The sequence below is a fragment of the Lichenostomus cassidix genome, chromosome 2 (assembly GCF_008360975.1).
Source record: "Lichenostomus cassidix isolate B80296 chromosome 2, HeHo_3.0, whole genome shotgun sequence".
Taxonomy (NCBI): domain Eukaryota; kingdom Metazoa; phylum Chordata; class Aves; order Passeriformes; family Meliphagidae; genus Lichenostomus; species Lichenostomus cassidix.
This window is the reverse complement of record NC_139482.1, coordinates 103,139,516-103,165,436: the sequence shown is the minus strand read 5'-3', so window position 1 is coordinate 103,165,436 and position 25,921 is coordinate 103,139,516. Positions and strand designations below refer to the sequence as shown.

At 38.8% G+C, this 25,921-nt stretch overlaps 1 protein-coding gene across 2 annotated transcripts in view; it reads left to right on the top strand.

Annotated features, from left to right (window-relative positions):
• The first annotated feature begins 476 nt into the window (after nt 1-476).
• The window catches only part of SMCHD1 (structural maintenance of chromosomes flexible hinge domain containing 1), a 70,573-nt gene continuing 45,128 nt past the window's right edge, over nt 477-25,921 (top strand). The window contains exons 1-14 of one of the 2 annotated variants that reach the window (XM_085052638.1): nt 477-1,087; nt 12,427-12,502; nt 12,950-13,111; nt 15,803-15,885; nt 15,984-16,114; nt 17,627-17,741; nt 17,884-18,003; nt 20,857-21,023; nt 23,238-23,331; nt 23,584-23,791; nt 24,600-24,717; nt 24,809-24,992; nt 25,509-25,706; nt 25,790-25,903. In XM_085052638.1, coding sequence (XP_084908764.1) covers nt 908-1,087; nt 12,427-12,502; nt 12,950-13,111; nt 15,803-15,885; nt 15,984-16,114; nt 17,627-17,741; nt 17,884-18,003; nt 20,857-21,023; nt 23,238-23,331; nt 23,584-23,791; nt 24,600-24,717; nt 24,809-24,992; nt 25,509-25,706; nt 25,790-25,903 — 1,950 coding nt within the window. In that variant the 5' untranslated portion in view covers nt 477-907. Of the gene's footprint in view, nt 1,088-12,426; nt 12,503-12,949; nt 13,112-15,802; nt 15,886-15,983; nt 16,115-17,626; nt 17,742-17,883; nt 18,004-20,856; nt 21,024-21,048; nt 22,933-23,237; nt 23,332-23,583; nt 23,792-24,599; nt 24,718-24,808; nt 24,993-25,508; nt 25,707-25,789; nt 25,904-25,921 lie in introns of those variants that run through there. The other variant, XM_085052639.1, reaches the window with a different exon arrangement.

Genomic DNA, 25,921 nt, shown 5'->3' with positions numbered 1-25,921 from the left:
CAATAGTGAGGAACTGATGCACAGCAAGTTCCACCTGAACGTGAAGGAGAACTGTGAAGGTGACCATGCACTGGCAGAGATTGACCAAGAGGCGGCAGAGCCTCCCTCACTGGAGATACTCAAGAACTGTCTGGACACAACCCTGTGCCATGTGCTCTCGGACAACCGTGCTTGAAGAGATTGTACCAGGTGGCCCCCTGTGGTCCCTTCCAACCAGACCGATTGTGTGTGTCTGTGATTGTGTAAAACAGCAGCACTGGGATCTGCACTGGCAGCTTTAAGGCAGGCCCAGCGGGACTTCACGCCTGCGGCCCATCGCAGGGCCCCGCTGGCCCCGCACAGCCGCTGCCCGGCGGTGACGGGAGCGCGCCGCTCTGGCCGCGGGTCCGGCCGCGCTGTCCTTGCCGCGCGCGACGGACGGCGGACGGTGGCCGCGCGCGCAGCACGCGCTCCCATCGCCCAGCCCGCCGGCGCCTCCAGTGGCCACGATCCCAATCCCAGCCCCGATCCCGATCCCGCTCCGGCCCCACCCGGCGGCGGAAGTGGCGCCAACTCCTTCCGAGGGCGCAACGCCGAAGGGGCGCTTTCGCTTCCAGGCCCTTCCCGCCGGCGGCCCGGCACCGCCCCGCAACGCCCGGCAACGTTCCGCACCACGGGCAGCGCCGTCGCCGCCGTCCCCTCCCTCTTTCCTTCCATCCCTCCCTCTCTCCCTTCTTCCCTGCCTTCCTTCCTCCCTCCTCTTCCGGGCCTCCGCGGCGCCTCGCTCCCCGGCTTCGGGACTGGCTCCGCCTCCTCCTTCCCCGGCCGGGCCGTATTTTGCCGCGCGGGGGCGCTGGCGGGCCCGGCAGCAGGAGCCGTCGCTGCCGCCATCGCTGCGGGACGGTTTCCGTGTGCCCAGCTCCCCAACATGGCAGCAGCGGCGGGAGGCGGCCGCGCGCCTCGCAGGCCAGCGCTGCTGACCCCCCGCGGCAACGGGGACCGCACCGTGTTCCTCTTCGACCGGCGCCGGGAGCAGGCGGACCCGGACGAGAAGGTGCTCAGCTACGGCAAAGACAACTACCGCAGTTTCCGCAGCGCCGTCTGCCAGGTACGCGGCAGGGCGGGCGGCATCGGGCGCGGTGGTGCCGGTGCTCCATGCGTGAGAGTCCTTCCCCGCGGCGCTGGGGCTGGGGGGCGGCCGGGGCGGGGCGGGGGTACCGCAGCCTGTTCGGGGACCGCCGCGCCCGCCGCCCGCCCGCGAACTTTGTTGCCGGGACGGGCGGGCGGCCATGGAAGAGAGACTGCGCCCGTGCCGTCGGCGCCGCCTTTCTCCCGCACACCAGGGGCCGGTGCGGGGCGGCGGCGGGAGCAGCCCCTGGCGGCGGGCGGGAAGACAGCGGCTGCCCCCGAGCGCCCCCGCGCGGGCAGCGGCGGCAGCGGGCGTGGTGCCGCGCTGCGGAGGCTGTCGGTAGCAGCTCGGGCGCAGCGCGGGCTCGGAGGGCTGCGAGCTCTCTCGCAACCGAAATGGTTCTGTGGCTCTTTGTCTGCTGTCCAAGGTGTTGGCGATAAGCGCTGGTCGTTTGCTGTCCCAAGCGGCGGCTGCCGTTTAAATACCGTGTCTGCCTGTAAATACCGTACCGTCTTTGCCCCGTCGCGTGTCCTTTCGGTTCTTTTTCCGCGTCGTGAAGCGAAACGAAACCTACTCCGTGTTCGCAGCTCGGGGAGGTGGAGATTCTTCCCTGCGTGCGGACCGCTTCCTGTTGTTTGCTAGTGCTGCCAGTAGGCATCGCCCATTGCTGCCGTGGTTTCGTTTTCATAGCGAGTGATAAACGCCCTAAACCTGCTAGCTGCCTGCGTGTTTTACCATCTGAAATGCGCTGGAAAATCAGCTCTAGATTTTGTACTAATTAAGTCTAATAAAACATTTATTTTAGCTTCTTTATCCAGTGTAATTTGCATTTAGTTCTCTAGAGTGAAAATTCTGTATTTTACACATAGATGGGATACAATAAGTATCTATTTTATATTTGCATGAATAGAATTATTTCTACATTTTATAAAATTTATCGATTATTTATAAACAATATAAATATTATCGCATCTATCACTTTCATATGTTAAATATCTATATCATGATGAAATATATAATTAATTTAATTATATGTAATAGTAAAAAGGCATATATAAAATATTTATTGAGAAAAAATAGCTAAACAAATACTATATAAATTGTTTTATGTCCGGGCAGTGTTTAATGTAATGGCTTCCTATTGCAATGGAAGCTTTGAGTTACCAGTGTCAGCAGGAATAGCTGTCACCTGTGATTGCCTCCTCCTTGCACAGTTCTATTTCAGTGTACAAAATGGCATATCCATATTCTGTTAGAGGCACTGAATCTTAGGGTAGAGTCATCTGCCCTAGAAGTGTCCAGAAAAGGTGCAGGGATGGCACTTTGTGATACAGTTCAGTGAATGTAGTGTTATTAAGTCGAGGTTGGATTTGGAGGTCTTTTCCAGCCTTTGTGGTTCTGTGTTTCTGTACTCGGAAATAAAGTGGTTATGGAGTGATAGCACATCCCTTGGTCTGATCAGTGCCCCTAAAGTTCATAAGACTGGAAGAACAGTAAACAAATGGAATAAAGAAATGAGTAGACTTTATGCAGTGTAACAGTCTGAGAAGCTAGACAGTGGGGTGGGCTCTTTATCCTCCAAGGCTTTGTATCTCCTGTGAGTAATTATGAGTATTGCATAGTTTTCTCCAAGAGTTGTCTTAATGGGTACCATCACAACTTTACCTAGCAGGTGAATTGCAAGAATACTTCATATTTACAGCAGTTGAGGCAAATATGTGGACGTTGAACCCATCTTTTCTTAGATTTTGTAATTGATAGGCTGAGTTTAACACTTGCAATTTGTTCTAGAACAGTCTGTCTTTTCATGGTTTGTTTGGGTGGTTTTTTGGGGTTTTTTTTGTGTCATGGGGTTTTTTATATATCCTGTGCACTCCCCTGACTTAATGTTTCCGTGCATGCACTTAATGTTTCCTCATGGTGTTCAGTAGTTCACAGAGCTTTTAGCATATTTGTAATTTTATAAAGAAATAAGCCATCATCACCAGTTGTGACAAATCTCAGGTACTAAGAGCTTCGGGGTTTTTTTTTACCTGAGAAATGTATTGACATTTTGAAGTCGGTACTTTAATGCGGCTAGGCAGACTGCTCGTGTGAGCAGCAGAGCGTTTGAGAAGCCTGCTGCTGCAAAGCAGACCTTGGTGTGTTTGAATGTGGTGCCCGTGAAAGTAAAATTTTGAAATATAGTTATTTTAACATGTTTAACATCATAAACCTTATCACCAGTCCTGTTGGCTGTTTTGGGTGTTAAGGATAATAGCATCTGTGCTCTTACAAACTTGTGCAGCAGGAACCTCAGCTAATCAGTCCCTTAGAGAAAGACCTTCTCTAATAATGTGTTGACCATCTGTGAGTCCCGTCAGAGATGCCTCTGGCACTGCTAGTTTCAGTGTGATGACTCTTTGCACATTGGAGTTTTCATCATCTGACTCTGAAAGGACGCTGAGATGTGGGGATTGACATGACCAGTAAATGCTGGCACAGTGAAAACTGGGCAGGCAGAGGTCTGGGAAGTTTGATATCTCATATCTCGCACACCAGTAGTGTACAGGTTCTAGTTAGACTTCTGGAAGAACATTCTGGCATCTCGGTGCCCCGAGAGCTTTGTAAATTGTGTGTGTTTCTCTGAGTGTTGTACTCCAAAGTTCCCAATTCCTGGCATCTTGAAAGTTGCAGGTAATTGCTTTCAGGAAAAGTGATGAATGGGTTCACCTGACTGGGACAGACTTTCCTAGCTTCGTGGTGCTGAAAATGCGGCAGGGAAGACGTGAAAGCTCAGGAAGAACGATTCTCTTGTTAAGCAGATTTTGAGTTGCTTCAGACTAAAGTGAAGTGGAAAGTTGTATTCACTTTTTGACAATTAAAGCAGTTATACACCATCAGACTGCTTGCCTGGGGAAATGTATATGCAGCAGTGTTGTTTCCACGGGTTTCCTGTCGCGGCTCAGCCTCCGTACAGGCTCGACTTTCAAAGGACGCCCATTGGCAATTTGTCCTGCAACTGAATGGTGTTACTGTAGCAGCTAAGGTGCTCCCGCGTTTTCCAGCCTGCCAGTCTGGGCTGGGAATGTGCTCATGGCTGGCAAGGATGGCAGAAATACTAAGGTGTTGGAACTATTTATGTTGTGAACATCTTCCTATGGCGCAAGAGAATTCTTTTGGCTAGAACTGGATGTGTAGGAGTCAAAGGAGAAGGTACATCTTGCAAAACATGATGAAATTTTACCTGCTTGCGGTGTGTGATGATCCTGAGTTGAAAATACATGAATGCCCGAAGGCAGGGTCTTAGGCTGCCTGCTTCTGAGACTTAGGGTTTTTTTCATCATGCAGAGAGAAGGTGTTTTCCTGTTTATGTAGCAAAGTAACTTATTCAGCCACTTGAGAAGTTGGTTTAGGAGCTGATGCATGTCCTCTCTGTTGTTGTCATATAAAATATTCCTCTATTATTACTAAAATATTCTTTATTAATTTTTTTATATTTTAGGGAGGTTTTTGAAGCAATTTTTTTTACTGTCCCCTAAACAGTTAATACAATATCGATGTGGCTTTTTATACTGATAAATTATCCTTTTATGCTCAGTGTTGCAGGAGGGAAGATTTAAGAAAAAAATCTTATGAGAAGCTGGAGCGTATATAGTCTTTATTCTTCATCCTTGCATTGATCAATCCTAAAACAGAAACCTCTTAATTAAAAATGGTGCTATCTTGAGTACTCCATTTGTGCACTGTTGAACACATGTGGAGCAGTCACATAATTTCAGTGTACAGAACCATGAAGTTTTAAGGTAAATAAGTGAATTAAATACTGTGCTTTGCCTCTCTTCTTGGCAGTACTGTTTCTTGTGCACCTTCCTGTTGTCTTCTGTTAGGTCTGTGCCCCACTGCTTGTCCTGATGTTTAGAGTATAATTCGAAAATACTTCCTGGCAATAAGCAGAATATGGAGCTAAACTGTTGACAGCTAATCCTAGATCCCTTGCTCACATTTTCCAGGTACAAAGTGAAGCTGGAACGCTTCAGTTTGTTGCTGAGGTGGCAGAAATCCTTCCCAGCACTTGGAGAGGTCACACTCCTTTTAAGGTAGAGAGGTGTCTGTGCTGAAAACTGCACAGAAGTTTTGCCATGTGTGAAGGTATTTTAAGAGTCTTTGAGGTGAACTGGCGGTCTGAAGAGAGTTATTGGTACTAAGATTAGTGTTACTACTTATATAGGAACCAAACTCAGTGGTCAATGCTTCCTTAATTCTTCTGAAATTTCTCCTTATTGTTGTGACCTCCTTGTGTAAAAAAGAAAGTATAGCTTTGTAAATTGTATATAAAATAAATATCTGCAATTTAAGTAAATACTAAAAAACCAGGTATCACAATAAACCAAAATTTTTTGCTTTTAATCTTTTGTCCCGTCTTTTGTTGAGCTTCCCATTGCATCCTAACCTGTCTACTTACTATTTAAATAGATTATTTTGCCAGTCCTCCAAAATAAATTCCAATGTCTCAATAAGCCAAGAGGCAAAAAAAGATATTTATTAAGACGGAGTATGGAGAATAAGCATGTGTAGTAGAAAACCAAGAAAAGAAAAATGTAACATTTTATGTGAATATTTGCTTGTCAGTGCCCAATAAATAAAGTATAATTAAATTATTTGTAATCAAAGAAAAAATATTAGCAACTTCTGCAAATTTGTATCACCAAAACATAATTCTGATAAATGCTCAATGGAAATACTTCTATTCTTAATGATTAAATCAGTATGCCTCGCAATAACTATATTTTTGTGTCTTAGACATTCTATGCATACACAAAGCAAGTTTTTCTTGATTTTTAAAGAAACAGTTGGAGGTACTGTAAGATCTGTGTAAGATGCAGTGACACTGTAAGTTTTTTCCCAAAATATCACATTGTATTTCAGATGTCACTGAAATTCTTGTGGGTAGCACCTTTGTGTTACTGATATTTTGGTGGAAAGAAGGATGCAGTTTACATACCTTTGTGCACTTCGATACAGCTTTATGGTGCGTCAATTGATTTGGAAAGCTGAGTGGCTTGTAAGTTTCTGGTCAAATTGGAGTGTTGGCAATACAGTCAGATGCAGAGTATATGCAGTCTTTAGGACCAGGTATCTGGGTGCAGTTTTCAGATGTGACCAAGTATCTTTTGAAGAGTGGTTTCTGAATTCTTATTACTTCAACAAGTGGTTCCCTACAAAATATTTTTGTGGGGGAAGCTGGCACGAAGTTAATGTTAAAATTTTGGCTGAAAGCTGCGCTGTTTGTGATTGTGCTTTTAGACACAGCAGTTTGTGAAGGTCTCATGTAAGTTACTATGTTGGTATACACTCAGACTAGGTCTAGTAATGACAGCATGCTCTTTGTAGAAACTGTGGTCCCAAGCTTCTTTCTGCTTGCTGAATGTTGCAAATCTTTAAAAGATGTCTGAGTTAACACATCGTTCGGGGCAAGTATGCTTGTTACTTCTGTAGAGATCTTGTGTCACGAAGTTTGCTTCTCTTCTTTTTCTCTCTGTTTATTATGATACTTACCATAAAATTATTATAAAACTTCAAGACACCTCATGAAAACTTTATTACTGAATCTTGTGATAGGTAGCAACGTTCTCAGTGTTTCTGTTGAACTATCAGTTCACTTAGCATCTTCTATTGATTACTTTTTGTAAATATTTAGAAGTGTCTCGACTGAACTTCTGAAAGTAGTGAAACATTTAACTAGGATGGAGGGCAAGGATCTTCAAGATCTGCAAATGTTATCCTCCATAATTTGTTCTTTAGATGGAGGTAGCTCTGTCAGTAAAGGAAGCCTGGAAAATGTTTTAGAACGTTAGTTTTCACTGCTTGTTTTTGTCTGTAGATTATCTCTAGTAGCCATCTGACCAGGAGATACAGGCTCCTGTCTATTCCTGTATTTATGTAATATACAAGTATTTGCATTGAACTCCAAGAAATGCTTAGAAATAATTTCTAGCTTCTTTTTAATTTCAACTACTTTTCTAGACACTTTTAGATTCCCCTTTCTGTTGGTGTCCAAAGATGTTATACATAGGTTTGTGTTCTGACATTAGAGAAGCTCATTCGGATTATGATTAGCATGATTATTATACTTGCCCTGCTACCATGAGTGCTTAGTCCTAGGTTCTCACTAACAGATCCTCAGCAAGTTGTGATCATGTGGAGAGCTGACCTAACAGTGGATTGGAAGAGTTTATTTGGTTGGCATTCTTATAAGTCACATACAGTTGTTCTCATTTACTTCCAGCAAGGTCTCCACTTAATCGTTTTATGTCTTAGTTTTTGTATTTGTTGCTTTCATTAGTTACCTTAACGTTTTATAGTTGTAGGAATAATTGAGAGAGATGATACAAAAGACAGTTCTTGGTTTGAAAATCTGTGATTTGAGAATGAAATAGTTTCCCTTAAATGTGTACTATTATTTCATCTATTTGTTGATATAAGAGATTGCTCTCAATTTGGACTGATAATCCTTCATTAAGTAGGAAAGCTAACTGATAAATCTATGTCTTTCAGGTGGTAATTTGGCAGATAGCGTGGGATATTCAGTTAATCACGTGCAAAATTACAGAAGGCTATAGCCCTCTCATTGTTTGGATGTAGCTCTTCATTTTTTCAGGTTCCTGATCAAGTTTCTGCAAAGGAGCTGCTAAATCAGTTTGAAATACTGAAAAAGTTTTATTGCTTTTTCCATGTTGGGTAGCTAAGTAAATAACTATGAAGTGCAGCATTGAAAATGACGTGGCCAGATTCTTTACATTTAACTGATACAATTCAGGTCCCTTTTAAGAGATTTGCATTGTCAGTACTGTTCTAGAAGTCAGAAAAATACTTCTGGGCTGTGGAAGGTGGCTCTGTGGATGTTATGTCTCTGTTATCCTTTGGCTGGATCACCAAGCTCTGAGGCCATTTATTCACATCATTCTCATACACTACCTGCTTGGATTGGTTATGGTTGGAGGATACAGAATTTTAAGGGTACAGAACGTGCTTATTATAGGAAACAACTGTTTGTGTTGGAAAGTTTGGATTGCAAGGGGGTTAAATGTCTTTTCTGAAAACATTGTAGTTTAGGTTTCATTGTTCCACCTTTGTCATGTTGGAGAGTGTTCCATTCCTTCACTTTGAAAAGTCACCACAAGAAATTCTTATTTTATGGTAATAGACTGAAGGACCAGAGGAAGCAGGCCAATGATTCTGTGCTTACAGCATATTACTTCTCCTTCACTTACCACCTCAAGCCTATTCATGGGACTGCAAGCTGTGGTGGTATGCACACCAAGTTAAGTATTTGCTTGTTGAACACATTTTCCAAGGCAAATATTTAAACCAGAGGCAAAAACTATGTTCACTTCATGTTGAGTGTTTGAGTTGGCTCAGTAGCCAGGGAAGCCTTGCTCTGTGTGTGCAGATCAAGTAGCAGTAAAACCTGCTTTTGTGCAGATATGTGAAAGAGAAAAGAAAAAGAGGCCTATTTGAAGGAGTGTAAATTGCAGAGGAGTTAGCTGTGATTTGTAGGGTTGTGTTTTGTTTTGAGGTTTGTGGGGGTTTTGTAGTTTATAAAGAAAACCTGTGATTGAAGCAAGTCCATAAACTGAATCTTGCTTCTTGATTCAAAGATACCACAGTTCATTCACACCTTCATATATCATACCTGTAAAGTGCTCTGCTGAAAGCTTTTTGGGCTTGTGACATTGTCTCAAACTCCTTTAGTGTTATGTTAATCTCATGTCATAAATATCTACCAACAAATTGAGAGCTATTAACTTGATTTATTTATCATGAAGCATAGGTGTTACTCCAGACTGATCCTCCAGTTTATGAAGAGGATATTTCTCTAGTTTGTGCAAAGGCAGCTTTTTTTGCTTCTGTATCATTCCATGGGTTTAAGGACTGATACCCTGCTGTGTGCAAAACGAGCTCAACTCAGGGATTTTTTTGCTTCATTTAACTTATTGCCAGTTAACACAAATTTCTGATGGTTGATTGTGGGAGCGGGGAAATTAATCACTTGGAGAAATGCCTTTCTTTCCCCTTTTCCAAACTTGTCTTCTGTCATATGCCTTTCTTTCTCCATTCCCAGCCTGATCTACCCTTGTTCTCCCAATGCACAATGCATGGTCAATCCCAATTCCTTTGGTTAGGCAACAGGTAGTATGAGACGTCAGGGCATGTAGACGACTTTATTTTGCTGCTCTCACTGGTTTTTTTCCTGCTGTGGTGAATTGGGCATTGGTCACTGCCCCATGGACATAGGAGGACAGAGTTGTGAAATTCTGTACCCTGACATGGGTCCTCCATGGACCTCAGCACCTCTGGGACCATCCCTGCTCTGGCGTGGAGAATGTCAGTGTCTTCTCTGATGCATCTCCTCTGTCGCTTCTCATTTGTCTCTTCTATTTATTCCCTGATAAGTTTGAGCAGAAGCACCATGTGCCCTTCTGGTTGAAATTTTGGTGAGGAGTGAGTCGTCTCCATGGATTTGAGAGCCATCTGGAACTGGCTATGGATATCTCAGGGTAATTGATGGCCTCTTCCCACACTGGTCACTCCTTCAGCTCTCTGCCATCAAAGCCTGGCAGCATACACTCAGGTCATCTCCAAGTGTGGTTTAGCAATTAATTTGGTTTTCAGTGAACAGCTGTGGTTGTTTTCCCAGAATATTCAAAATTTGGTTTCTTGACATAGTATATACTTTCCAGGCTTTAGGTGTCATTTTGCTGTATGCACATAACCGTTCATCTTTGTACCATTTAAACTCCTGCATTTGCATGTAGTGATAATATGTAACCAATAGTTTAGAGATCCTTGTGTTTTCACACATCTACCTTTCCTAGCTTGTGGACTTATTTGAAGCTTGTCTCTGTTGTTTACCCAATATCTCTCATTTCATATACAAAAAGGTAAAAGCTTTCCACTTAGCTGTTTCAACACAAAAATCTCCAAAGATGCTTTCACTGTGACTGTGCAGAGGCATTTCGGAGTATGGTGATTGTACTGTACTTTTGAAGATTTTGATGATGAGACAAGCTTGATCATGGTTGTGTGTCTGGATAGTTATCATAGTAATTCCCAGATTTATCATATGAATGTGCTGCTGGGTTATCTCATGAATCTCATCAAATTGAGTTGTGTGCATCCTCAATACTTATTTAGAAAAGGGCACGATGCTGGGCTGAAAGATGTGGCAGTGAAACCTGAACTTCCTATCAACAGAAGATATCATATCTCTTACATGCACAAATCTTACTGAGAAGTGAAACATTTGACCAAACATTGTTTATCAGAGCTGAATGAAAATCACCAACTGTACAAGTAAATTGCCCTGTAGGTTCACTTTAATTCAGGAATGAGCAGCAGCTTCTCTTTCTGGAGATCACATCTGCATACTGGGACAGCTGTGCAGCCTCGTCACTGCTACCTGGCATAGTGGGAAGAGGCTGGGACTAGGATAACCAAGAATGTAGGACAGAGGGAGGAGGGAGGAAGTAAAACAAATAGTCTTATATAGAACTGAAGCATTCGAACTGAGAAATCCCCAAAGTTGGCCAAAGTTTACAAAGGATATGGCCTCTTAAACTATGGCACGGACAAGAAAAAACACCTGTATTTTGGAGTGCCAGACTTGGTCCACATACCTGCCTAGCAGCTTGTGAAGGGGAAAGGACATGCTGCCAGTGGACACAGACATGCTGGGCTCATCCAGGAAATTAAAGCATGGCTGTGTCTGCCAGGCTGTTGGGGTTGGCTTAGTTGAGGCTCACCCATGAAATGGGGGACAGAGGATCAGAAGGAAGAGTCTGCCTCTGCTCCAGTAGCAGAGGGTTCTGTCCTGTACATGCACTAGCTAATGCTAACTTCTTGCTGCCTCAAAGTAAATACTGCAGTCTTCATAAGGTTTTGAGAGCAGAAAAGCCTTTGGGAGAGTGAGAAAACAGGGAAGCTGTAATTATAGCTGGAGGGAAAGATGCTTATCTGTGCTTTCAAATGTAAAACTCTACAGTTATTCCATATTAACCACTGACCTTGAATGGCACAGTAGGATGTTAGCTTTCTAGAATCCATATATTGCTTACTTTTCTTGCTCTAAGCAATTTAATATTTTTTTCTGCACAGATTTGCTGTGTGGAAATTTGTGTAATATGGGAGGTATTGAAGTTGTTGAGGTGATCTGAATGTAGAAGAGTTAAAAAGTATTACTGCAGGTTCTTAAATCTGAATATCAGTCTATTTGTGTCATCTCCATTTGTTCTACTTGCACCAAGAGCTATAATAAATTTGACAATTTTTCTAATTTTGCTGATAGATAATACCTGTAACTTTAATGTGGTCATGGGGAGAAAGTAACTGAAATATGGAAAGCAGGCTTCTAATGAAACCACAAGTGTTTTATAAATATTTTCATGAGCCTGAGTAATAGGGATGGAAAGAGAGATGTGGGAAATGATGAGGGCAAGCTGCTGCAGAGAATGCTAGTTTCCTTCAGGGAAGAATCTGGCTAAAAGTGCATAAAGCATCTGCCTGAGTTGTCACTGCAGGACTGAGTGGATTGATGGAGTTTAACGAGATCAGAGTTTCAACGACCTGGAAAGGCAGGAGAAAATACAGATACTAATTTTATTGTTTCGAGAAAGAGATTAGTGTTGGATGTCAGGGTACAAAAATTATGGCAGAAGTAGAGGCATTTAAATGCATGTAGAAAGCAGGATAAAAAGTCTAAAGTTACAGTAACAATTTCAAAAGAAGGCATCAAAGTGGCAAAAATTGTTTGGGTTCAGAAGAATAAACTTCAGTGCTTTACCAGTGAAGAAATTTTCTGAAAGAAATCTTTATTATTTTTTAGATGTATCATATAATTGAAAAAAAGACTTTAATATCTGGCGTTAAGAAATATTAGGTTGGTTTGATGTCTCAAGAGTGCAGTTAAATATGGGACACCCTCTAGATCATAACTGTTGCTGTTGTAGTTGCACAGACAGAAGTAGAGCTGTTCTGTCTCGTTCCTCTGCCCTCCAGGTTTACCTGTAAGACAGTTCCTCCTCCTTAAAATTCCTGTTGCCAACTAGAGCATATTTTATGCAGGTAAAGAAATAAACTACCCTAGTATGAACAGATTTGGCTAAATTGAGAAAACGAGGGAGCTTAAGTTCTACTGTGTTCTAAGAGATAATACCTGATTGTTCCTCAGTAGCTTGTGACAAAGTAAATACACCACACCTTTTTAATTTGTTTTAATTTATCTGAATACTTTTTGGACTGCTCAGTTGTCGTAACTGAATAACCTTCGATTTTTGTAGGCATTTGGCATAGCTTCTGATGAAAACTTTGTTATCACCACAACAAATAGGAAGGAGATTACCGACGATAATTTCAGTAAGTATCTTAACTGGCAAAATAATTACAGCCATTTCTTATATTGATCATAAAGGTCGCGTGGTGATTGTGCTCTGTGACATGGAATAGTTATCTGAAAGCACAAGTCCTATAGTAGTTTGCCAAGAATTGTTAAATTTCTTTTGCAAACAAGTTTTTGACAAGTACTCGTTAATATGATGACGATTATGCTAAGTATCTTCCATCACAAATTCTGTAAATGATGGGAAAAAAATTACATGTACATAGCTGTCACCTGAGAAGACTTGCATTATTAACCTTGGAAATGTGAAAAGATACTAAATTAAGTGTTGTTGTTAGATACTGAGCAGGCAACGCCTAAGAAGATACAGAGATAACCTGCGGCAAAACCTGTACTTGTTTTGAGAGCAGAAGTTGCCTGACACTGTGCTCTTCAACGTACTTTGTATTTCATCTTCACTGCAGGTGAACTTGTTCAAGATGGAGTTACTTTATATCTGCTCCAGTCAGTTGATCAAATGTTGCTTTTGGCAACAAAGGAACGAATCGACTTTCTGCCCCACTACGATACACTTGTTAAAAGTGGCATGTACGAGTACTATGCCAGCGAGGGGCAAAATCCTTTGCGTAAGTACCTGTAAATGATGTAAATTATGTTTATATTAATATAATGTGGTAATGAGCAATTCTACCTATAATTATTACTGCTAAAAATAGTCTTAACTGCGGAAGAAAAATTAACTATGTTCTTTGTATAGATTTTTATTTTAAAACTTTTTAAAAAACTAGCCACCTAAGAATACAGATTTATAGAGGTATGTCCTCAAATACTTCTTCAAGAAGTTTGAATGTTTTAGAAATAAAATAACTGTAGCCTAAATAATCTTGTGCATATCATCCAGACAGGTCACCATTTGTGTTATAAAGTTTCTGTCTCCTATACTAAACACAGTAGACTTTGTGTATGAATTTTGCAAACAGTTCTGGTATGAGCTACTATAGAATATTGTGTGCCCTCCCATCAGGGGTTCTATAGGGCTTAACTTACCAACAAGCGCAAGTATTCCTTTAAAAAGATGCTGCTTAAATTAGTTTTTATCTAAGTGGTGTATGAAATATGTAACCAGCATTTGGTGTTGTTTTACTGAATAAATTCATTTCTGGTTATGGCTTCTCTGAAAATTGTGTGTGTGACTGTGATTGCTTTCTTAGTATGTACTTAGATACAGCAGGTTCAAAATTGTACAGAAAAGAAATGCAAAAAAAAAAAATCAAGACTCAATCATGATATTCCCACTGTGATTTCTGTTTTAAAACAGTATCAACGATGTCTGCAAATAGCAGCTGTATTTTTAAGGACCAGTCTTTCCCCTTTTCCTCTTTGTGCACATAATTTTTTTCCCTGCCCCAGCGAAGGCACTGTTTTGGTTCGGGTTTGGGGGTACTGTGCTCAAAGTGGAGTAATACTTGGGTCAATGATACGTCTGTCCCTGTGCACAGGAATTGCTGTATAAGGCCACACAAAGCCTTCTGTGGGGATCTGTGCTTTGTTCCTGCCAGCAGCAATGAACATTAGTGGATCTAATGCTTACCAACACAGAGGAATTTACTGGAAAGGCCAAGAGGGGCCTGGTCAATAGTGACCACGCACTGGTGGAATTCGATTGAATAGGCAAGGTGTAAAAGCATTGTAAGGACTCAAAACCTTAGCAAAGTGACCTTTCAGTTGTTCAAGGGCATGGTGGATGGGATGTCCTGGGAAACACCCTTGGGGATAAAGGAGTAGAAGAATGCAGTTGTTTAAAGGCTTTCTTAGAGTGTAAGAACTATTGATTTCTGTGTGGAAGGCAGGAGAATAGCAAGGCTGAGTAAACACCTCCTGGTCAAACTAAAACACAAGAGGGAATTGCATAGGTGGTGGAAGCAGGGGCATAAATACTGAGAATAATATAGGGATATTGCTGGGAATGTAGGGAGGAAATTAGGAAAGCTAAGGCTCATCTAGAGCTAAATTTGGCAAGGGATGTGAAGAGTAATAAGGTTTTCTACGGATGCAGTAGAAAAGGATGACAAAAGAAGTTGCACCCGAAATAAATGAAGTGAGGGGCTCTAGTGGCAACTGACATGGAGAAGATTGAAGCACTAAACAAATTTTTGCTTAAATTTTCACTGGCATCAAATAGCAGTTTTGAGCCTTTGTAAATGTAATGTAGCTGATGCTTATTTACAACATCTGTAAGAGCAATGCCTAACCAATTTCAAATGTTGATGAAGAACCACTGTTCTTTGATATGGAACTGTCTTACCAATTTTACCAATATTTTCTTTGATCATGTAACTGATGCTCAGCTACTCTTCTTTGCAATAAAGAAAGCTGCAAAAAAATGCTGAACTCTTTTTATACTTCAGTAACAACTTGAGGGAAAACACCAAATGCTTCAGTGTTGCTGCATTACACTAATACTCAAGGGATTTCTTTTCGCATGTCTGAAGTGCATGGCCAGTGTAATCTCCACTGCAGCATTCTGAAGAACTCTGCAAATTGTAGGGAGTAAGGTTTCCTTTTTAGAGAGACTGAATGGAAATGTCTGTTCACTAAGGTTGGTCAGTCAGATTGAATTAATCTGAACTTGATGTATTTTTTTCCATATTGATTCTGTTGTCTAAATTAAATGCAATTTCCCACTAAACTTAGGTAGCCTTTAATTGGGTAAGGGCTTCAAGTGTTATAGTTAGAAGCAGCAAATTTGTGCAATCAGTTTGGCTGACCATTTCTGCTGTGTATTGCCATAGAGAGAACTGTGGTTGTATTTACCGTTCACTAAGATATTTCAACCACTTTTAGAATTTTCTTTGTGTTTTTGTAAACAATTAAGTATTTAGTTTTAGATGGTGCACAAAATTTCAGTTCAGGTTTATTCAGTTAATTCATTCTTCCCTCAATATTTTAACAAGTCAAAGTCCATTATTAATGCACTTTCGATTCGTATATGAATCATAAAATCTAATTCCTGTTCATAAAAAGGACAAATCTGTCTTTTGGTAAGGAGACTGTTAATTCATCATTGTTCTTTCGAGTAACTGTATTCTTACCATTAAGAGAGATGTGAGAGATTCGGTCATGAAACAAATAAAGTACATGTACGAAAGCTTCTTTCTTTATTAAACAAAATGTTGTATGATTTTGATTGTTCTGACAATGCTTAGCTCTTGTCTGTGTTTAGGCAATGTGTTATCCTAATTGCTCAGAAGAAACTGCCATAAGTGTGTGTCTGTTTTCTGAGCACTAATAGGGTTATTTTTCTTCAATTTCTTTAGCATTTGCCCTTGCTGAGTTGATTGACAATTCTCTGTCAGCTACATCCCGAAATACTGGTATTCGGAGTATACACATAAAATTGGTAAGATAGAAATACTTTAATTTTTTCAGATGTAGTTTGCATTATCCTTTTTTTTTTGTTGCTCCTTATTGATGTGTTGTTTGTTTTTCCCCAAACAGTTATTTGATGAATCCCAAGGAAAACCAGCTGTTGCTGTGATTGATAATGGAAGTGGAATGACTTCTAAACAGCTTAACAACTGGGCTGTATATAGATTGTCAAAGTTTACAAGACAAGGTGACTTTGAAAGGTTAGAAAGTTTTAAATAGTTCTACACCAATTAGCAAACTCTGCGAAGGTCTACAAAATATGCTTTTAAGACGTAGCTGTATCCCAACACTTAGCTAAACTCTGTCATCTTATGATTACATAAATAGACCCATACCTTTTTGAGATAGGAAATAGAGAAGCTTCATAACATGAAACTGCTCTTCTATTGTTATGACACTGTGAATATTTTTTTTGGTTTCGGGACCTTTTCTAAAACTGTTTTGCTTGCCTACAAATAGGGGCATTCTATCTTCTGCAGAAGCTTTTTCTATTGTCTTCATCTGTTACCTGAAAGCCTTTCAGTAGTGCATTCAATGTCTGTTATGCTACTGCAACAGCATGTTTTGGTTTAGGGTTTTCTTGTGTTTGTTTTTTTTTTTGAATCTTAATTCTGTGTAATGTATTGTAAATTATACTTGAAGATGTCTGTTCTTTGAAGTAGGCTACGCAAAATAATTTTTTTGCATTTAAAGAAAAAGGTGGAGGCTTTATGGGGGGTTTTGCTACTTACATGAATGAACTTTACAGTTTTGAATCTGTTCACAAGAGATTTTCCACCTGCACAGTCAGGTTTAATCCTAGTAGATAAAATTACGCAGAATTAGTGTGTACAGTTTTGAGCTTCAGTCAAGTTTTACATACCTTAAGCCTAGGATTGTAAATGTGAAAATGAGAATTACAGCCTCAGTCAAAAATAATTTGTTTTATGAGCAGGTAGTGTAAAAAGTAATGGGGCAATGGGAAGTGATAATATAGCTGAGGGACATTTTTTTTGCAATGAAAGCATCTCCAAATAGAATGTCGAGGTATTTTAAACATCTGGAGATAAGTGCATAAAAAGTGATTCTGGGTCATTTGCAAAGAGATTCACTGCTTTCTGAAATTGCTGTAGGCAAGTTTAATGACAGGAAAATATGTAGTATTCTTAAGCTGCAGGTTTAAACTGTGGATTACTACTGCTCAATGGGACCATAGGTGTAAATTATAGCAGGATACCATCTACACCTTATTTTCATTTGGGACTGCTGTGATTTAAAAATAAATGTTTGTCCTAAACTAGGTAAGACTGTTGAAGCTGAATTAAAAGACTTGGGATTTCATTACTGATAGAATATGTTGTCTCTCCAAGTCCTCATTTATTTGATAGCGGGTTGGCAATTTTTTCCCACTTTGACTTAGAAGTATTTTTATGAAAGGATGCTATCAGAAAGATCAGGCTTGCTTTGTAAGCCATTTTTATTTGAATAAGATTTGGTTTGCAATAAGAGACAGAAGATGACTTAGGCAAGTCATCATCCTTTTTAAAAGAGTGCATCAAGAATTTCAGGCACATGCATTTTAATGTTGCAGTTTTAAAAGGTACAAAGTGAAGGATTTTGTAACAAAATGCCAGGAGGAAGAATTTAATAGAAACTTTAGTTCAGAAGTATCATTGTTTTTTTTTTAATTACTTTTTCCAGAAAAAGTTTATTAAAGGTGTTTTTATTCTCAGTGATCATTCAGGATATGTACGCCCTTTGCCAGTGCCTCGTAGTTTAAATAGTGATATCTCATATTTTGGAGTTGGAGGCAAGCAAGCAGTGTTCTTCGTTGGACAGTCTGCCAGAGTAAGTCAATGGAGACTTTATTTTAGAACATTTGCACACAATCAGATTATTTCCTAACTTCTAATCACAGCATTAAAATATTTTATGATGTTCATTTTAAATCTTACTTTGATTTTAAATGCTCTTTCTTTAATAAAATCAGATGATAAGCAAACCTGCAGCATCTCAGGATGTTCATGAACTTGTCCTTTCTAAAGAGGATTTTGAAAAGAAGGAGAAAAACAAAGAAGCAATATATTCTGGATTCATTCGAAACAGAAAGGTAAATAGCCTTAAGACTCACATTTTTCATTGAAGGCCTTTCCCAGGTTAATGTGATTCAACTGGGCAATATTCTTGTAATACTTATCTGGGGATATCTTCATCTTACTGAATCATTTGCACCCTGGAGTGTAAAAGGAAGTAACCAAAAACTTGAAGACACTGTATCATAATGCTTTATTTGTATGTGGTGCTTTTTCCTCTCTTCAGTTAAGGTTAAATGACAGAAATGCTTTCTAGTTTTCCATGTCGGGTTAAGTAAAATACATTAAAATACTTTCCTAAGCACAGCAGATTTTTTTGTTGTATATGAAACATAAAGAAAAATGTATTTTCTCTGAAACAGTAAGGAATAAATTAGGGACACAAATTGTACATATTTAGAAATGTGTAAAGCTAACCTACATATGAGAGAGAGGTCCAGCCAGATCAACAAAACCCAGTGGTTTTACAAATATTCATCAGTTTTGTAAAATAAAGGAACTATTTAGCTGAAAACTAAACAGTCCTGATGCTTTTCATGAAGGAAAAGAGCTTAAGTAAAAAACCTGTAAGATAAGGAGGAAGACTGAAAAGAAATGTTCTTTGGACATTTTTGAGCAAGGAGATAAAGGCAAAGATGTAGCTAAGAGTGCAGGTGGGAGGAAAAATGGGTTCTGTGTGTGACAAGGTAGTCAGACCTTGAGCCCATATCTAGTGAGTTATGTCAATGTTCTTGGTGTTTTGCGTGGGTGAGAGGATCAGGAGGTAAATAAGGTTTTTATCATGCCAATCTGAATCAGTGACTTGCAACAGGAAATGAATTGTCAGAGTTTCGTTTTTATTCTCTGTACAGTATGGTTAAGAAGGTAGACTCACAAAAACAGAACGGGAAAGCAGACAAAAATCTGCTTTCTTGTAAAGGGTACAAATGCTTTCCTTCCCCATTTACAGTTGAGGAGAGAGGGTGAGTGATATAAAGTAGAAGATATGCTGGCAGGTATAAGGTGGAGGAAAGCAGCTGAATGAGGTGCATAGATACTTCAGAAGAATTAAAGGAGGTGGTACAATCAACTGTTTGAAAAGCTGTGGTAATATAATATTAACATCAATGTGACACTGTTAAATAAATGCAAGTTCTATTAGAGTTAAAAACTAACTTGTAACTATGCAAGAGGGGAGAGATGATATGAAAGACTCAAGTAATAGAAGTGAAGTGTGGAGATTATGGATAAATGACTCGGGTTTAGCAGTTTTTTTGCAAATCAGTAAAATACCTAGGTCAGTTCATTATATTGATGTGAAATAAAATGTATGAATTTGTCTCTTTAATGACTTTAAAAATGGTCTGTGCTTCATGCACATAGATGAGCAAGAGAATACTATGGCAGAAACAGAAGTTGTAATGGATCACTATTGTGAGAACAATAATTGAGACTTTTAGCTGTTTAGTTGGTGAAGGAACTTACTTTTGCAAAGAAAAAGAGATTAATTAGTATGAAACAAAAGGCACTATAGAAAACTGATGTGTCATTGGTAGCATCCCTGCTGATCATCTTTCCTTCCTGCATAATAGACACACTGTCTTCACAGTAAATTCTCTGGACCATTTAATATTGCAAACAAGTAAATAGTTGTTTTCTAGTTGAGATGGATGCTAGGAATGTAGAGGAAGGTGCCATGGTAGTTTGTCATCTCTAGTGGGAAGGTAACCAAAGAACTTTGAAATGACATTTTGGAGGTTCTTCTATTCTGTAAATTGTACAGAGTGGTGCTTGTTCACCATCAGCATTTAGCTTCTAAGTTTGTCACATCATATGGAGATGAGGACCAAGCAGCTCTGGTTTTCTTTGTTATTGCTGATCCCATCACTAGTGTAGAATGAAACCAGCAAGACTGTTAGGTTTAAAAGAGACTGTGCTGTGGGCAGAAGAAAGCAATGTAGTCTCCTTTGATGAAGGGTCCCAAAAATGATTAAATTATCCTCTTGCTCAGGGGGAGCTCTTTGATTCCCTGGGGAAAGTAAGTCTTAACAGAAGACTCTTGATTAACTATTTCGCCTCCTATGGTTAGGTAGGACATGCCTCTTTTCAGGCCTTAGTGATGTGGAGTTTGTCTCTCTTCCTGCAAAACAAGGCATGTAGCTGCATTTACTACAACATGTCTTCTCAGTTGTAGCAATTGTTTGCATTTACCATAAAGATCTTAATCTTTATTTTAAAAACAGCTTTTTTTCTGGTTGTACCAAATATAAGGGATTACTCACTGGTCCAGTGTGAAGCATGACATGAACCACTGTCTTTCTGCAGTTTAGAAACCTGTCATAAGAGCAAAGTGCATCCATCCAGGAAAAGAGAATAAGTAGTTTCTGGAATCAAGAATCTCTGTTAGACTACTTGACATTTCATCTGGCACTGAAGATTCACTTTTTTTTTTCCCCCAGCAAAAGTGTATGTCTTCCACTTGAGTTTCTGATATAAAAAGCAGCCTATCCATTTAAAAGCAAATCATTTTTTTCTGGCTTTGTTTTCTTGAAAAGAATTTAATGTCTTACACATTTAATGGTTCCACTTGATGGACAAGAACATGGATAATACACTGTCTTACATTAAACATGATTAAATGCATTTCCAGACTGCACACTTCAAGTGCTGTGATAAAAGTGAGTTGAAAATGGACTGGATCAGTGATGTCACATTCTCTGCTTTGTTGACTTTAATTTGGAAACTTTTATTTCAAGCTTTAATCCTTTGTGATACTTAGCATCATGTGTTCTGTATTACTTTTCTGTTATGTTTTTTAATCACTTTCAAGTTGATCAGAGTTCAGAAATTCAGTTTACATCCCTGCTCTTATTATTTTACTCTTTTTGTAGCCATCTGACTCTACTCACATCACAAGTGATGATGAAAGATTTCTTCATAACCTAATATTAGAAGAAAGGGATAAAGAGAGTTTCACAGCAGTTGTCATTACAGGTGTACAACCAGATCACATGCAGTACTTGAAAAACTACTTTCATCTTTGGACAAGGCAGCTGGCGTAAGTTGGTGATTTATGAGATTTGATTTAAAAGTGGGCTACTAACAAAGTCAGCTGATTATGAACTGCTTCCTTTTTGTACTTTTGACATTGACCTTATACCTGTTAAGTCTGTTGATACTACAATTAATCTTCCTACCTAACCAATTTTACAGAAACTAACACAACTGAATGGGGCTCCCCCAACAAAGATGTGACTTGATGATTGATACATAGTTATCCACTGTAATTTTTAGTAGGCTATTCAATTTAATGTTGTATTACTAATGTAATAATTAGTTAATGTAATTATTAGTTACTTCATCAGTTGCTTTGCTCACAGCTGTGCACCTAAACTCAGTACCTAGCTTTGTATATACAGTTTTAGGGGATCTTTTGGTTGGTTGGCTTTTTTAAACAACAAAAGTACTGCTGCTTCATCCCAGTTTAAGAGGGAGAAGGTTATATGATACTATCCACTCTGATACTGTACTATAGTAATGTCATCCTCAATGGGCCCACAGAGCCTGGAGATTCTTGTGATACCTGTGACTAGTTTGGGCTTACCTGTTAAGATGAGGGATCTGTCTGTGAATGTAAACTGAAATACAAAGTTATAGACCAATTTTGAAATCTGGCAAACTACAGAACTTTGTTTTCAAACTATGATTTTATTTTTGTGTTACCTATAATCCAATAATAACAAATAATACTTTAAAAGAGGATTAATATCAGAATTAAATAACATCTTATTATGTGAAATATCACTCAGTGTTGCACATTAAAACTTGTTGCTGAAGCCATTTTTAACCTCATGAAAATCTGGAGGTACATCTACATAGAGAGATTAATTTAGGTCCTTCATTAGCTTCCAGGTGCTCTTCAAGGGAACACTCACACCTAGGTGTGTGTTAATTCTTTCCTACCATCTCTTGAAGTGAAAGAGCTGCCTCCATTTGAGATGGAACCCAGGTGCAATTATTCAAATATATGCCCTGTAGTTATTAAAGTAAAACCAAACATATTTAGCCTTCCAGTGCTACACAGTCCTGCATTGCTGTTTCAGCTGTTATAGCTCTTTTCCCCTCAAACACCTCCCCATTCCTTTCTGCCATGCCTTTTGCCACATGTGCATGATACCAGTTTCATTCTGCTTTAATGGGCTGAAGCACAGCCCTCATTATTTTGGATGCTTTGAAGTGGAGATGAACCCCTAAAATAACTACATCTTAAGGCCATGAGGGTGCCTTTTGAAGTCTGGAAGAAATGAAGACAAAATGCTTAGCATTTTGGACATACCATAAAGTCCTAAGCAATGAGACCATGAGGAGCTTTTTTCTGGGAACCAAGATTTCTCTTCGGGCAATATGTAGTGCAGTGGATGTCAGAAGCAGAGCAATTATAGATTTGCAGGTGCATTTAACTTTTATCATGCATTTAGTCCCACTGACTTACATAATCTCATTTTTCTCCAAACCATCACCCAGAGGTTTAAGGATTCAGTCTTTGAAGTTGAAAGAACTAGCTAGCTAGCTTGCTGAAAAGTTTAAGTAAATGGAGTTAAGTTCCTCAGTTTTCTCAAATTTCATATCTCTATGAAATTCATTAATCTATCTGATTACATGGATTTTTTGAAGTCTCTTAAATGAGGATAACTGCCCATTAGGAAATGTTTGCAAATAAAAAAATTATTTCTAATAGACAGATCACATCCATTGCTCCTGCCTGTATTTAAATTTTTGTAATTCCTGAAAGACAGTGATTGTTTGTTATATGTCCTTATTACTGTTACATGATTGATACAGAACTGGTGTTAAGAAACAAAGTGTGGAAAAGATTTGTGGCTCTAGTTCTGTCTGATCTCCAGAGTGCAGAACAATTTGCAGTAGTTTTATTAGTTTGCCCTTTGATATAAAGGATCTGTAGCCAGGTAACAACTTTTTTTTTTTCACTTATGCATTTTTAAAATTTATTTCCAATTATATTACCCAAAAATTGTCCTAATGTGATTGTGCATGAGAAAGATGAGAGGAATGAAAAGGAGTCTCTCCCTTAAGTAAATCTTCTGTACTAGATGTTTGTTGTCAAGGAGTTGATTTATAACAGTGGAACAAAGCAGTTATATTTTAATAAAAATACAAGCTTATTTAGATTTTTTTTAATTATAATGTGCAATTTTTAAATTTCACTTGCTTTTTTTTGGGGGGTGGTTTTTTGGTGTGATTTGTATTTCAGACATATCTATCACTATTATATCCATGGACCAAAAGGAAATGAAACTAATGCTGTGACAAAAGAAATAAGCCCTTTCAACAACATCGACATTCAGGTAAGAGATTTTATACTTGTTAGTCAAAAGTGCTCTTTGATGGCAATTTGCTTCATATTGTGCCTCATTCTCTTTCATCAGGCATTTTAAAATATAGCATTTAATATGTGTATGTAATTTAATTTTTTGAAGTAATTCTATTGAACACTGAAGTGTAGGAAATAATTCATTTGCTAACAGTTAATTGCCAAAATGCTTATTACTGTAAGTCTTTTGCTCTAAGGAAAATCCACCTGTTTCCCTTTTTTCCAGATTTCCATGTTTGAAAAAGGAAAAGTACCAAAGATTGTCAATCTGAGGGAGATCCAAGATGACATGCAGACATTGTATATAAATACTGCAGCAGATAGTTTTGAGTTTAAGGCACATGTTGAAGAAGAAGGTATAGTCGAAGGCATCATTCGATATCATCCCTTCCTGTATGATAAAGAAACATACCCTGATGATCCATGTTTTCCAAGTAAGTGAAAGGTTTTGCTGCTTGTCAGTCCTATCATAGACAGTCCTACTACTCTAAATGTTTTAATGAAATAAAAACTAGAACAATTCAAGTTGAAGTGCAGAGTATTACCTGATTTAGGTTGTGTTAGAGCAGAAAAGTTTGCATTCTTTTGGATGAACCGATCCTGTGAATAAATTGGTTATTGTGGTAACTCATTTCTGTAAACCTGATCTTTGGCATAACAGCCATAATATCTTTGGCATCTGATTTCAAACTATAAACTCTTATGGAATGTAGTCCAATTGAAACTTTGCACCTTTCTGACTGCATCTTTGCTCCAACAAAGTAATAAAATATGAGCAGTTAGATTCAAGAGACTCTAGTATCGGGGTACTGCAAAGCACAACACATACTCTGAAGTCTTTCATCTAAAATTTGTTTTATTTGGTCATGATGAGTTTTCAAATGCTAGGGGTTTTAAAATATTTTATGCTGGTACTTTTTTTTTCTTTCTGACAAAACAAATCTTGAGTTAATTGGGACTAGATTTTATGATACTAGAAAAACATCAGTTGAAACTAAGGGAAAAACAGCGCTCAAATTTGAAATTTTCAAATTTGATAGATTTGGTAATACTTCTGTTTAAAATTTTTCTTTAGCTTTCTTAGTTCTTCTGCCTAATACTGTATATTATGAGCTTGATATTGTGCATTGCTACTGTGCTCAACTTAACAAAAGTACTTCTTAATTTAGATTGCTCTGGTTTTTGATATTATATTAGTTTTTTAAGGAAATATATTCAAGCAGACTTTTTTTTTAAATCAAGGATTAAGTGACGATGATGATGATGACTGCTTTATAGTAGAAAAAGGTGCCAGAGGAAAAAGGCCTATTTTTGAATGTTTTTGGAATGGAAGATTAATACCATACACAACTGTGGAAGAGTAAGTGGTAATCTGTTTCTACATTCTGTTTCTATAATGTAAACCTTTCTTTATAAAAAATTATTTTAATATCTTTCTCCTTTTGTTTAAGTTTTGACTGGTGTGCTCCTCCAAAGAAGAGAGGATTGGCTCCAATTGAGTGCTACAACAGAATTTCTGGTGCATTGTTTACCAATGATAAGTTCCAGGTCAGCACAAACAAACTCACTTTCATGGATCTGGAGCTGAAGCTAAAGGATAAGAATACTCTGTTCACGAGAATCTTCAATGGACAGGTAATTGTTCCCTTCTGTTAAGTGTTTCTTCTTGGTGAGGTTTAATGCATATGATGTAGAAACCTTTGCTTATTTGTTCATTTCTCTCTGGCTTAGTGAGTCGTAAAGTTGAATCTTTAAATCTGAAAAATTAAGACTTGGTATTTTTCCTTTAATTTTCTTCAATAATTACTTTTAGTTGTTGTATGACAGTTTTTGTGGACAGACCCTCTTCCTGGAGGAATATGGCTGCTGGGGGAAGTACTTTTTTTGTCTTGAAATGTAGCTTTCCTAGAAATTTGCAATGTTTTCAAGCTGAAGGATCCTTTTTTAATTTGTGCCTTTGTTTCTATGTTTCTGTTTCTTTGTTTCATTTTTTTTCCTTGTTCTTTTAGTGTGTGTCTTTTTGGGTTTTGGTGGTTTTTTGTTTGAGTAAAGTATGCCTGTACTCTTAGAATTGTTCAGTCTTCTGAAGTGGTCAGATTTAAATTTTGTAATACATTGGTAATTTGTATTTATTTTGTAATTTCTTTATAGGAGCAGCGAATGAAGATTGACAGAGAATTTGCTTTGTGGCTCAAAGACTGTCATGAAAAATATGACAAACAGATAAAATTCACAGTCTTTAGAGGACTAACTGTACGTACTGATGTACCAGCCAAAAGAATGCAGAGCCCATGGGCAATATATTCTGCAATAGAGTGGGATGGAAAAACATACAAAACTGGACAGCTGGTAAGTTAGTTGAACTGTATGAAAGGCAAATACTGTGCATTTGATGCAGGATTAATGTCTTAATTGGTATCTTCTGCTTACAGGTGAAAACTACTAAGACTCATCCAATATTCTATGGAAGTATTGAGAAATTTTTTTTGTATGGGGACCATGATGGTGATATATTTGCCACTGGAGGAGAGGTTCAAATTGCTGTGGTAAGAACGAATACTGAA